Source organism: Parasteatoda tepidariorum, chromosome 8 (genome assembly GCF_043381705.1).
Source record: "Parasteatoda tepidariorum isolate YZ-2023 chromosome 8, CAS_Ptep_4.0, whole genome shotgun sequence".
In the NCBI taxonomy this organism is placed as follows: domain Eukaryota; kingdom Metazoa; phylum Arthropoda; class Arachnida; order Araneae; family Theridiidae; genus Parasteatoda; species Parasteatoda tepidariorum.
The window spans coordinates 18,134,316-18,148,990 of record NC_092211.1 but is presented as its reverse complement, the minus strand read 5'-3'; the positions used below and the strand labels follow the sequence as shown (position 1 = coordinate 18,148,990).

The 14,675-nt window shown below is 30.9% G+C and overlaps 2 protein-coding genes across 3 annotated transcripts in view; one reads left to right on the top strand and one right to left on the bottom strand.

Annotated features, from left to right (window-relative positions):
- LOC107441496 (barH-like 2 homeobox protein) overlaps window positions 1–9,815 on the top strand; it is a 50,517-nt gene extending 40,702 nt beyond the window's left edge. Inside the window, exons 3-5 of one of the 2 annotated variants that reach the window (XR_011637492.1) lie at window positions 2,737–2,852; window positions 7,857–8,808; window positions 8,905–9,815. Coding sequence is in view for 1 of the 2 variants with exons in the window: in XM_016054784.4 (XP_015910270.2) it covers window positions 2,737–2,852; window positions 7,857–8,202 (462 nt within the window). In the remaining variant the exon portion in view is untranslated. Of the gene's footprint in view, window positions 1–2,736; window positions 2,853–7,856; window positions 8,816–8,904 lie in introns of those variants that run through there. The other variant, XM_016054784.4, reaches the window with a different exon arrangement.
- A 1,174-nt stretch (window positions 9,816–10,989) lies between these two features.
- Window positions 10,990–14,675, bottom strand: part of LOC122269548 (uncharacterized) — a 7,223-nt gene continuing 3,537 nt past the window's right edge. The window contains exon 3 of the mRNA XM_071184501.1: window positions 10,990–11,121. Within this exon, the coding sequence (XP_071040602.1) occupies window positions 10,990–11,121 (132 nt within the window). The remainder of the gene's footprint in view (window positions 11,122–14,675) is intronic.

The window sequence follows — 14,675 nt, the reverse complement described above, 5'->3', positions numbered from 1 at the left end:
GCAACACCATTTGCTTTTTGAAAAGGTCGGCTTTTCTTTATGTTGCCAGGTACAAACAAAAAAAAACAAAATCTGGCGACTTAATTTCGATTTAGTAGAAGTTAAAAGAAAGTCTTGTTTGTCTAGACGATGTCAAATCTTTAATGAATAAAAATTGGTTGTGTATCGTGTGATTCATTGGTCACTAATTTATCTGTAATACAACGATATATACTAATAAAATGGTAATGACCTTTGCATTAAAGTAATGCAGATTCTAATAAAGAAATCACGGTTCCAAAATTCAGAATTCGAAATAGTCGCTAATAGTCGAATATAAAAGTGTAATCAAGAATACTTCATTTGGTTGTAATTCTAATTATCGGGTTGTCAACTAAGCTCTTTTTTTTCTTCTCATTTTTTAAAAGTTTTTAGTACAGGAAAATTCTATTTTTACTGTTAGTTCCCTTATCGTTTGACTTGAAATTTCGAATAAAAGTCGCTCTTCATCGAGCTCATCTAGATCAGTGGTTACCAACTGGCGGCTCCTCGAAGCCTTTTTTTTTTGTGGCCCGCGAACTAAAATATATTAGTTGTCCTTTTTTGCGGACAATTTTCGTAAAAAATCTTCGTGTCGTAAAATGGGTTTAAAATACTTTTCTTTCGTCAAAAAACCTAATTTCTTCCTTTCTGTGAAATTTAACATACCAACGGTGCAAAAAAAATTATTTCTCATGTTTTGCATCCAAGAAAATATTTATTCAAATGCAAAAATAACCGTGCATGCTGCTTAATTATTTCTCAAGTTTTGCATCCAAGAAAATATTTATTCAAATGTTATTGTTATTGTTACTTTACGTCGCACTAGAGCTGCACAATGGGCTATTGGCGATTTATTCAAATGCAAAAATAACCGTGTATGCTGCTTAAGAATCTACTTCTAATTTTAATTTGTAATTCAATACTTTTATTTTGTACAACTTGATAAAAATCTGACAGTAATATTTAATGTTCCTTCAAACATAAAAGTCCTAGATAAAGTTTTGATAAAGTTGCGGCCCGCCATTTGACTGGTGTTTTTAATTGCAGCCCCCGGCCTCATGTAAGTAAGAAACCCCTGATCTAGATGGTCAGATGAAGGTGCATCGTTAATATCGAAGCCTACATTTTAAACTTGCCATTAAACTCCAAAAAATTAAAGTTAAAGTAGTTCAAAATGTTAGCTATTGTTATTTTAGATTTGTGCGAGAAATTTCATTTTAATTTTTTAATACTTCCAGTTATTTGCAACCCTTATTTCAAAATGTACATTAACACACAGATGGGTGTTTTTATTCAATAATTTAGTTTTGAATTAGAGATTAACGAAACAGACATTCGAGTTTTGAATTGGAGATTTATTTATATTGAAAATATTTGCAAATAATGCCTTATAAAACCACTAATATGATCCACGCACTGAATATAATTGTAACTAGGTTTATTGTGTTCTTTATAAATAATAACTTTTCAGGAAATAATAATAATTATGATGTAATAATAAGAATGATGTTTTCATATCAGAACTAAAACTAATAATTCTAAAAGTAATTATTGTTAACTTTTTGACCAATATCAGTCGTAGCTTATTCAAAATTATAAATACATTTATTTTCCATTTGTTATTGTTAGTTTTTTACTGATGAAAAAGATTAACCTTTAAAAAAGTTTAACCATAATTGTTTTCTTATTAATAACAAAAGTAAATGCTCTGAAATTAACTATTGTTAATTTTTAAAAGATAACATTAGAACTTTCCAAAATTATAACCATAATAATTTTCTGTCTAATCGCAAAAGCAACCGTTCTAGAAGATCCGAACATAAAATGGCACATATACTTTTTACCCAATCCTTATAAAAGTTATTATTAATTTTTGATTGAAAAAAAATAGTTAACCTTAGCAATAGTATAATCATAACTGCTTTTAAACGAAAACAAATGTGCCCGTTCTAAAATGTACTGTTGTTAATTTTTGACCGATTAATAACTGAACTTTCCAAAAAAATATAATTATAATTATTTTTTGATCAATATCAACAAACAACTGTTCTAAATGGTATCGTTAATATTTGAATCATAGAAAATAGTAACCTTCATAAAAGTATAACTATAATTATTTTTATACCTATAGCAAAAGGTATCTATTCGAAAATAAGAAACTCTTAATTATTGTCCGGCAATAATAGAAATTTCCAAAATTGTAATCATACTTATTTTATGACTAATAGCAAAATTAATCGTTACTAAGATTATCGTCAACTTTTGTCTTGTAACAATAGTAAGTCATCCAAAAATATAATCATAATTATTTCTTAACTAATTATTATAAAAGCTCACGGTAATTTTTGACAGATAAAAATTTTTAACTTTACACGAGTATAATCTCTGCAATAGTAATATTTGACCAAGTAGATAGATTAAAATACGTTTAGAAATAAAACTATTTAATACTTTGTTTTTAAATGCTTCTTTTAATAATTGGTTACTTTTTAATCAATATTTGATGCCTTATAATGAATGCATGCATGTAATAAAGTACATAAGAACTATCAGTTTGAAAACTAGAATATGAATGGTATTAAATTAAATATATTTAGGTTTTATCACCAAATTTTTTTTTTTTAATTGGAAATGTTTTTATGATACAGTACGGTAAAATTACACAATTTTTTTTCTACTTGCACAATTGAATAATTTTTATTCATTTAATTTCAGACATTAGAGAAAAGCTTTGAGAGGCAAAAATACTTGAGTGTTCAAGACAGAATGGAATTAGCAGCCAAATTAAATTTGACTGACACACAAGTCAAGACGTGGTACCAAAACCGAAGGTAAAGTTTTATCTTTTAAAAGACTCTTTTAGATTATAGGGATAGATTGTAAGATATATTGAATTGAATTTCTTATCGATAAGGATTGACATTATTATTGTAGATATTTAGAATCCATGTCAAAAAGTACGCCCTTTAGGACAAACAAACAAATTAATATTTAAGCGTTGAAAAAAAAAAGCTATCAAAATTTGAAAAATCATTACTGAAGAAGGCAGAACTCAAAATATTAAAACCTCAATGATTTTTGGTGAAAATAGAAACGGATATAAAGACATTAGAAGAAATTAGAAACACATCCCAGTTTCATGGGATAATAAGACACTTCTTCGCTACTAATTCGAAAAATTTCGATGGCACTTTCTTCCCCACTTCGCTTAACTCCTGCAGTAACTAGCTGAAGGAAAAAGAAGCGCTTTCTCCACGACTTTATACGTACCAAAGAGGACGTACACGCGATAATACGAGTATTTACGTTCGTATGGGCCGCTGGAGTCAGAAAGTCTCGTTTCGTATATAAGACCGTGGGTCATGAAGGGAGAATTTCCTGATTACATATATGTGATGACGGTCCTGAAACGGGTTAAATATTACATTTACGACTCTTGTTTGTACTTTTTAGACTTTATGTTTGACAAGAACTCTTTAAGCAAGGATTACAGAACAGCCTGAATGGGTAACTTGATCGTGGTTCACTAATTACATCAATGCGTTTTTCATGTTTATTTATTAAAAAAGTTACATCTAATATTTACGCTATTAATATTTTAAAAATTTATGAGATTGAGATGAGTAAGATTATTTTAATCGCCTTCGAGTTTTCATTTTTTATATTTTTTTTATTTTATTCCCGGCGTTGAACACCTCACCAAATTTCGGCTATCAATGTTCAACTCTAAAGTGTTGTAATTTTGAACCCCAACCAGAAGACAAGGGAACTCCTGAATCAAGCATTACAGATTAATCTTCGTGGAGGACTTTTTTGATGGAACTAACCCTATTTGCGTTAAAGGTGGAGAAAATCACGAAAACGTCCCACGGTTTTTCCGGCGGCAAGGGCCCACGATTCTAACCCATCATCCGTCTGCCACTGAGGATATTTATATTTTATATCCGTCGTTGAACAGCTGATCCTATTTTTTGGGTTTACGACTACTAATGTTCAACTTCGTAGCCTTGTAATTTTGAACCATGCCAGAAGACAAGGAAACTCCTGGATCAGTACCGCCACAGGTATTGATTTGTTATGGGAACATGGAGGACTTAGCGACTCGATTGATTTAACGTGCATCAGTCACCATTTACTACTCGGGGAGTCTTTGGCCGGTAGGGATCGAACCACTGAGGACATTTGATATCAACACTGTGGTGGTCAGTACGAACCGGAAGCAGAATTCGTATCGACCAGCTAACGCTGTAATTCGAACCAGAGTCGAGCGTGCTATCCCCTGAACCACCGCTGCTCTTTCAGTGAGATTTAATAAGGAAAACTTGTTCAGAAAATAACCATTTAATTTTTATTAAAATTTTTTTTTAAATAAATAAAATAATAATAACTAAGAATTGTGCCTATACAACAAAGCGTGGTAAGTGATTACCGTCCTACAAAGCGTGGTAAGCCGTATAATGTATGATAAAACATCGTAAATCGCAAACATGTTAAGACAAATGTTAAGCGATAAGTAAGTGATGCTAAGTGATTACCGTACTCCAAAGCGTGGTAAGCCGTATAATGTATGATAAAACATCGTAAATCGCAAACATGTTAAGACAAATGTTAAGCTATAAGTAAGTGATGCTAAGTGATTACCGTCCTACAAAGCGTGGTAGGCCGTGTAATGTATGATAAAACATCGTAAATCGTAAATACGATAAGATAAATGCTAAGCAATAATACGAATGCTACATGAAAAAACATTTTATTCTGCAAACCATGATAAGACTAAAAATAAAGACATCTTAAATCTCATTAAAATGAATGATATTTGATAAGACATCTTAAATCATAAAACGTGTTAACACGAATGATTATATGACACATCTTATATTGGAAAACGCGTTAAGACGAATGATATTTGATAAGAGATCTTAAATCAAAAGCCGTGATAAAGTGAATATAACTCTAATTAAGGGGACGTATGATGTGCCGTAATAAATTAGTTTTTGTGAATATATGTTCAGTTATAATGATAGTTTAATAAACGGTAATAAGAGGGAATTCTGTAAAATTTTATTTGCCAATGAGCGTCCGAAATTCTTTAAAAGTATATATTTTCAAAGATGACATTTTTTACTGTAAAATAAATAAGTAGAAATAAAAAAGAATAAACCCTCCCGACTGCATTTCTAATTATTGAAGTAGCATAATATTATCTATATTTATGTAAACCACATAATACGTAAAGATTTGAAAAACTCATTTTTAATATGACTCTTAATTTAAAACAAAATATATTCCTCGATACATAAGATCATTAAAGTGTAAATAATGATGATAGGAAGTAAATAAATGTAAAATTCAAACACTATAATACTGATTTCCTTCACTATTAGCCATTTCGATTCTTAACTTAATCAAACAACAGCGTTTTATAATAAAAAAATGTTCTAATTTTTTTCCTTTGTGTTTAGTCTGTATTCTTGCAGCGTAACGTTAATTTCAATCTCCTTTAACTAAAGAACCGTTGATGTTAGGGTTCTGAAATTTGGATGAGAAGCAAGGAGCAATTTTAGCCCCCGAACAGAGAAATTGATTAAAAATTTTAATTATTCCGCTCGGGAGAAATACTTGAAAAAGGACTTTTTTCTCATTACTTAACCATTGTTATAAATAAAATTGTAAATGATTCTGTTTAAGATTTTATAACACGTTCTTTAATGTTTAATTATTTTTACAAGTCCAGTCATAAGTGTGAATGGCGTGTGAATTGGTGCTACGTCATCTAATTAGCATTTCTAAAGTAATCTGAAACTACATGTTTGTAGTTGTGCCTTAAAAACTCGTTACTGGAAGAAGAAAATAAGGGGCAATTTCTTTCCAAAACTTAAGGAAAGATTTTATACTGCCTACCCTCATTTGGGCATACGGACAAGACAACCCGCCGTCGCGACAGTTCCCCAAGAAGACCGCATCCCGAACACAAGCCTCACACGCCCGGCCAGGCCGCACCCGTGGCATTTATTATAACACAAAATATTTCACAAAAAGCCGAGATATTTTCCAAGGACTTAAAGAATCCTAGGATAAAAAAGTATATAATTAAATAATTTAAATTTCTTTTTAAAAAAACAACATCTTTTCTATGGGTCTACATGAAAAAGTAATAAATAAAATATTTCGTGTAGATTAGAAAAATCCAGCTTATATAGTTTCTGCTAATTTTCCTATTATTATGTTAATTTTTCCCATGTATTATGCAAAAATCATTACTGNCAGCGTAACGTTAATTTCAATCTCCTTTAACTAAAGAACCGTTGATGTTAGGGTTCTGAAATTTGGATGAGAAGCAAGGAGCAATTTTAGCCCCCGAACAGAGAAATTGATTAAAAATTTTAATTATTCCGCTCGGGAGAAATACTTGAAAAAGGACTTTTTTCTCATTACTTAACCATTGTTATAAATAAAATTGTAAATGATTCTGTTTAAGATTTTATAACACGTTCTTTAATGTTTAATTATTTTTACAAGTCCAGTCATAAGTGTGAATGGCGTGTGAATTGGTGCTACGTCATCTAATTAGCATTTCTAAAGTAATCTGAAACTACATGTTTGTAGTTGTGCCTTAAAAACTCGTTACTGGAAGAAGAAAATAAGGGGCAATTTCTTTCAAAAACTTAAGGAAAGATTTTATACTGCCTACCCTCATTTGGGCATACGGACAAGACAACCCGCCGTCGCGACAGTTCCCCAAGAAGACCGCATCCCGAACACAAGCCTCACACGCCCGGCCAGGCCGCACCCGTGGCATTTATTATAACACAAAATATTTCACAAAAAGCCGAGATATTTTCCAAGGACTTAAAGAATCCTAGGATAAAAAAGTATATAATTAAATAATTTAAATTTCTTTTTAAAAAAACAACATCTTTTCTATGGGTCTACATGAAAAAGTAATAAATAAAATATTTCGTGTAGATTAGAAAAATCCAGCTTATATAGTTTCTGCTAATTTTCCTATTATCATGTTAATTTTTCCCATGTATTATGTATTAGTTTATCTTGCAATTTGCTGTAAGAATTTTGTATAAAAATTTTAAAGAAAGCTGAAAAAAAAGTCAGTGGTTTCGAATAATAATAATAAATCCAAATAAATCAACGACTGCTTTTTACATTTTTATACGATATTCTTGCAACACATAATAAATACATCATAAATAATAATAATCACAATAAATAATAGATTTAATAATAAATTAGCCGAGACTATATTAACTCGATTTGTCGACCAGACTGTGTATCGGGTCTGTGTAGGAACTGGCCTTGTATTGGATTTGAATCCCGGACATGGCATGGATGCTCTTTCATTCTCTGTACTATCTGTACTGAGGGAGCAACATTGGCTCACCTAATATGGTGCCCCTGAAAGAGTGTCCAACAAATCTGCCCTAATACGCCTGAATTGACAAAATGTCACCGCAGGTGGGCATTGGAAAAAAAAAGATCAACTGGATTTTCATAAGTTATACGCAATAGTTTATTTATTACTTTTACATTCAGCCCCATTGAAAAAAAATTACTCATCAATATCAACCATTACAATCTTCTTTTGGTAATTCAACCACGAATTTCTCAAATAATCCAACTTATCGTAAATACATCAAGGAAAGAGTTTCAAATTAAACATTATAAAACAATAACTTAAAACAAAACGTTTAAGAATAAAGTCTAGCTAGCTCTTGACTAAATTTTGATCTTAAATTACTAATTGAATTATTTTAATAAAATATGTATGATTATGTAGTTCTATAGTGTAATTTTTTTTAAATTTATTTATTATTATTTAGGACGAAGTGGAAAAGGCAAAATATGACATTCTGTGATTACTACGCTGCTGATAGCGCGACGTTGGCCCGATTCCCGCGTCTCTGGGGACCTAGTCCAGCATCATACTTCCCGTCATACAGCTACAGCAGTTATTTATCCACCATGTCTTCACTTTCAACCCTTGGAGCAGCCCATTTAGGGACACCGGCTTCTTCTACCTCTGTGCCTACCCTGGACCTTTACCAAAGGCAAAGCCCACCTGTATCATCAACCATAGGTCGTCCAGTACTACCAAGAGCTGTGTATCCCACCCCAAGTACATATCCCTCACTGCAACCGTTTTTCCATGGTAGGCCAACGCAGTGAACTATCGTCAAAAATTGAGTCAGAAAATGAAATAGAATTTTCGTCAAACGTACTGGACGTTCCGTCAAGATACTGGACAAGTGCTGAGTTTTTAATTTCGAAAGATTAAGAAGAAACATACTTTGTTTTCTGCTCATTAATGCTTTCGTGTACTGATTATGTTGGAATAGCAACTGGACATTCGTGCGTGTCGGCTGGTCCCGATGTATTACAACAAGTCACAATTGATTCTGTCTTTGGATTGATCTTTTAACTATCGTTTACCCACCCTGATGATAAGAATCAGATGATTGATTACCTTTGTTACGGGAAAATTAATTGATTGATCCTTTATCATTTAAAGGAACGATTGATTAATCATCTATGCTGTGGAAAAATCAGCGGACTATGCCATGGTAAGATTGACTGGATGATTATACATGCTGTGGTGCAGAAATTAATAAATAGATTTTCTTTAATGTGAAGTGATTTTTTGGTTGAACATCACTGCTATAATTAATTGGCTTAAACAATTGAAATGAATAATAGAAACGAAAAATTTGTACTTAAAAATGAAAACTACAATAGCTCAATTGTTGAAACGAAATGAAAGTCGACATGTTTTGAGTATTCGNAAGCGCGCGAAGTCAAGTTCCTCCCAAGCTTATCACATTTTAATATTAATCGCCCCATTTAATTATTTCTTCATTGTCGCCAAATTAGTTTCTTTAAACGCGTCGATGCGAGAAAAATAGAAACGAAAAATTAGTACTTAAAAATGAAAACTTCAATAGCTCAATTGTTGAAACGAAATGAAAGTGAACATGTCTTGAGTACTCGAAACGTGTCGATGCGTGTCTCATCATCGGTACAATGAGCATTGTTAATCATTCGCTTGGAGTCGTCCTGATGGTGTGCGTCGTTTTGATCTCTTGAAAAATTTCAATTTTGATTCCATTTCAATTATGAAGCGAAAGAAGTCTTCGTTTTCAAGTATAAAACTAAGTACCGGTTCATCACGTCTACTTGTTGATAAGCATATCAATCCAAATATCTGATATGAGTTGATTGATATGACCATTTTGGGTTGTTTGCAAGATGATGTTAGCAGATCAAGTTAATTTTTGCTGTTGGATGTCACATGATCAGTTGTACGGCCAGTTTATCACTGTTCAGAAGTGTGAGTGAATGTTGGATTCAACATCTTGCGTGCTTTAGCAATTTTGGTAGATGAATTAAAAGAATATTTCACCTCTTCTACGGCATGATCAAACCCATAGAAGGTGCTGTGTTGTCAGTAAACATTGAAGATGAACTTTTTATCATGTGAATTTTTGAGTGATAGTGATCAACAATGAGGTTTTATCCATTAAAAAAGCTTTAAACACTAACTTTTGAATTTTTCATTCACAAGTTAGGACAAGAAATCTATCTGCTCTTCAAGAAAAAAATATTATAAACTGTAGACTATAAAAGAAACTAAAGCTTTTTTTTCTTTAACTCTCTTCATTAATCCTTCTGTGAAGGAAATCATCTTTGTAAATATTTCCATATGAAATTTGATTTGTAAAAGAAATAATGTTTCCAATTAATTTATTTTATGTTAAAGGGAATAAAAGAATTTGACTTTTTTATTTCAGTGTCAATGCTTTATACAACATGATGCAACAAGAAGCTTCATTTGAAAATCACTTATTGAAATATTCTAATATTTTCAATGAGACTTTCGTTTTCACTTACAATGACGAAATATCGGTGAATTGGGACATTTGATTTTTATAAAATAAATAACTAGAAATTATGTACATATATATAACATTAGTTATAAAATGATTGATAACAAAAGTGATAGGATATCTTAAATTTTCTTATCGCCATTTTTTATCAGAAAAATTACTTCTGCTGTAAACATGTTTCACAGTTTTAATTCTCAAAATGTGCTACCATCTATAAGTATATATTAACCCCTTAACGATCGGTTAATTTTCAATAAAACGGGCATAAAAAGTGCCTATTTTTTGGCTTTTGTATTTGTACAAATTATTTTGTATTTGTATGTATTACGTTTTTGATTAGTGCTGCAACTAGTTTAAAATAAACTAACTATCTACAATTACCTTAAAAATATCCTGGTACTGCCAAAATGAGAAATAAAATGTTTTCCGGGCGAAAGAAATGAATTAGTTTTATTCTTATTGGCGCGTTACTACTGAACACTCCAGCCCGTCAATATCACGGGAGCGAGAAATAGCAGGCGAAATCTCACCCCGTCATTTTCACGGGAGCGAGAAGAACAAATCCTTCGGATATTTATTGTATAATTTGGAAGAGTTCTGATAAATTTCTTCTTAAGTTTGAATGAAATTTTTAATGAAATTTTTAAAGAAAACGTCCTAAAATTAGTACGCCAGACACAAATGGATTAATATCATTGGGCTGAATAAACATGTATCTGGTGATATTGGTGAATCAGTTTTGGTCCGAGAATCGTAGTTAGGTGATCTTTGTTACAGGTAAAACCTGTAACAAAGATCACCTAACTACGATTCNAAAATGTTTTCCGGGCGAAAGAAATGAATTAGTTTTATTCTTATTGGCGCGTTACTACTGAACACTCCAGCCCGTCAATATCACGGGAGCGAGAAATAGCGGGCGAAATCTCATCCCGTCATTTTCACGGGTGCGAGAAGAACAAATCCTTCGGATATTTATTGTATAATTTGGAAGAGTTCTGATAAATTTCTTTTTAAATTTGAATGAAATTTTTAAAGAAAACGTCCTAAAATTAGTACTCCAGACACAAATGGATTAATACCATTGGGCTGAATAAACATGTATCTGGTGATATTGGTGAGTCAGTTTTGGTCCGAGAATCGTAGTTAGGTGATATTTGTTACAGGTAAAACCTGTAACAAAGGTAAAACCTGTTACAGGTTTTACCTGTAACAAAGTACAGGTAAAACCTGTAACAAAGATCACCTAACTACGATTGTTACAGGTAAAACCTGTAACAAAACTTTCCCCAATTGGAAACACCGTTGAATTATTAAATAAGTAGCACATTGAAATATTCTTGTATAAATGTTATTTGATATAACATTTATAACTTTTTTTCACTAATTCAAGCTACTTGAAAATTTTGTTACAAGTAACTTTATAGGGGGAATTTTAATGACCTAAAAAACAGCGAAGAAGCATTTAAAAATAGCAAAAAGTGCTCTTTGAATTAAATAAATAAATAAATAAAAAATTCCTCTTAATTGAACAATTTGTTCAAAGTTTCATTGATAGCAATAACAATCGTAAATCTATGTAAGTAATCCTAAGACACTGAAACGATTAGACATTACTTGATTAAAAACTACATTCGCTTCAAAAATATATAAATAGGAAATAACAATCGACGTGTTTCAAGCGCTCAAAAATAGGAGCCCATTTTCAAGACTTGTCAGAAATGAATGAGAAGAAACAAAAAGTCAAAGTTTAATTTAAAACCACCTTTGTTTTTTCTCATTCACGCCTGTCAAGTCTTGAAAATGGGTGCTTATTTTTGAGTGCTTGAAACATGTCGACTGTTATTTCCTATTTATATATGATTTTAATCCGGTAACCAAAGCAGTATGGCCAGTGTGCCTTTTACAAATTGACTCAATTTATAACTATTTTACGTTTTCAGAGATATTTACTAGTTGTAATGCATTAAACAATAAAGCTCAGTTTAAATTGCATGAAAGTTGCATAGAACTTCTAAAGTTTTCAAAAAATGCTCAGTTAACAAGTTGACTGCCCCCCGAATTTACAGGGAACTCGTTCAGACCACGAGTACCGCTGTACGAAGCGTATTCTGCTAAGTACTCCCACCAATATTAAAAATAATGCGAGTCTCCGGTGGTCACAAGAATAATATTTCGTCCGCTTGTACCGCTTGTATCGTCATAAAACTCGACATTCGACGTATAAAACTCAACATTCATTGAATAAAATGTTTTTTATTCAATAAAATGTTTTATTCAAATTTCTTTACTAAATTGCATATAGATTTTTAGACGACGAAAAAAGAAATATCGTATTTTATAGTTTTAAAAAAATAAAAATAAAAAGATTAGCAAACGATTATTAGCGAAAAAAATATGAATGAAATTTTACGCTACGCGCGCGAAGTCAAGTTCCTCCCAAGTTTATCACATTTTAATATTAATCGCCCCAATTAGTTATTTCTTTATTGTCGCCAAATTATTTTTTTAAAAATAATTAATTTTAATTTTTCTCAGCTTCTAATAAATAAAAACAGTTGAAACTTTAGATTTTTCAATTGGAAAATATGTAGATTAATATGGTATAAAAAATCCATACCTTATAATTCAAAATTTTTTCATCCTCACTTTAATTAAATAATAATAAATAATTATTAAAAATTATTTTTTTCTTGAAATTATCTTTGGGTAAATGAGTTTTATGAGAGGGTGCAATTATTTTTTTTTGAATTGCTTCATTAGTTTTTGAAATATGCAAAAAGCGAAATTAACATTAATGGGTTCAAACTTTGAATCGCTCTCCTGACCAAACTATGGGGGCAAAAAATAAATATTTGTTTATTCAGAGAAAGTATGTTTTTGTGTCTGATTTCGTAATTTAATTAATAGTTGGCACTAATCTATTAGCATATTTGAGATCACCCCCAGGAACCATTAAGATTGACACTTAGTTCGTGAAAATCCGATCATTAGAACGAAAGTTATTCAGGGTGATATCCTTTTTTTTTCTTTTTTTTGCGGACTGTACACATGTAATATTATTTTTTGTGGATATAGTGAACCCAAAGAAGAGAGGGAATTGAATATGCTGAACTTTTTTCTATATTCAACTGATTTTTTTTCTCTCCATTTTTTGGTAATTTTGAAATTTCTACATAAAGTATATGGGTGATTCTTTTTAAACATGACATTTCGAATCAAAAAATTTCTTCAAATTTAAAATCTTCAAAACAATCTAAATTTTTTTTTGTGTACTTCTTTAGTTACATTTATTAATATTTTACAGACAGCAGTGCAGTTTATTGAGATTTGCTCGAGAAAAAAAAAAATAAAAAAAGAAAGAATTTCACCAAATCTTGAATGCAAGGAAAATGACATATTAGCTTAGAAGTTTAAAAAACAGTCATTTTAAGTTAATAGTAAGTAACTCAACTTAAGCCTTTATGTTAGATGAACCATAAATTGCTTAAATTAATTCTTTTTATCCACTGTAGGGAGAATATAATTTTTTTTTGTTGCTGTTATGTACAGAATAAAATTGTGTATAATAATCAATCATTAAATAAATAAATAACTTTGATTACATCCAACCATATTGCAATCACGCATAAACTTGGCATTAGGTTTAATATTTGCTTTTCCTCCTTGCAGTAATAGCAGTTAAAAATATTTCTGGTAACACTTCAATGTCCTGGAATTCATAAGCCAGGAAAATGACAGCCAGGATAATGACAAATTCTCCATTTTATAGCATATAACCTGACTTTAATATTTTGGCCTAAGACGTTTACATTCTGCAGAAAACAACAGGATTTCTTAAAATAACTCAGATAAATCTATGTAGTTTATGTTATTAATGATTTCAAGAAGCCAAGAAAATGACAACACAAAAACCTACTCATCTTGAAAAAATTTTTGAAATAGATTTTGAACCAGAAAATTGGTTCTTTATTCATGCAACGAGACATGTTCATATAGGAGGGTATCTAATCAATCTATTAACATAAGATATTGATTGCTGACTCTTATCTATTTTGGTTATAAACCACTAAATAAAAGTAGCCAGGAAAATGACAGATTTTCTTGGGACAAACAAATTATTGACAGAAAAAATTATTTTATACGAAGTTTTTATAAATAATACCCTCTGCGTATATTCAAGAAATGCTTACACCGGTTGAGATAAAAAAAAAATTAGATATTGAAAAATTTATGGGAAGTTTTGAAGCTAATTATTATTGGACATATTGTTTGGGACATGCCAGGAAAATGACATTTCGAAGTTCAATAAAAAATTTTAACTATACAAAACAGTCAAAGCAATGCAAAGTCATTTTAAAATGACAACAGCAATGCAATTTATTAATTTTTTTAAAAAAAATTTCTTATAGTATTAGATCTTGGAGCAAGGGACAGTGAATTGTCATATTTCGTGAGAATCACCCATATATACCGATTTTTAAAGCCAACCATTGAGAGGAATGCAGCCATAAACATTTTTCTTGTTTACTTCTTCTATCTCAATTTTGAATCCCTAAATAAAGTCCATCCCCAAATTTTTTGTACGTAAGACGAAGAGTAATAAAAAATAAAAGCTAACACATTTTTTGTTATTACTCATCGATTTTTAATAATTTTAATAACAGTAGGGAACCGAATATCCGGAACGATCGGGACCATCGCTATTCCGGATAACTGATTTTTCCGGTTTTCTGAATCTGTATTCAGCTGCTGTTTTTT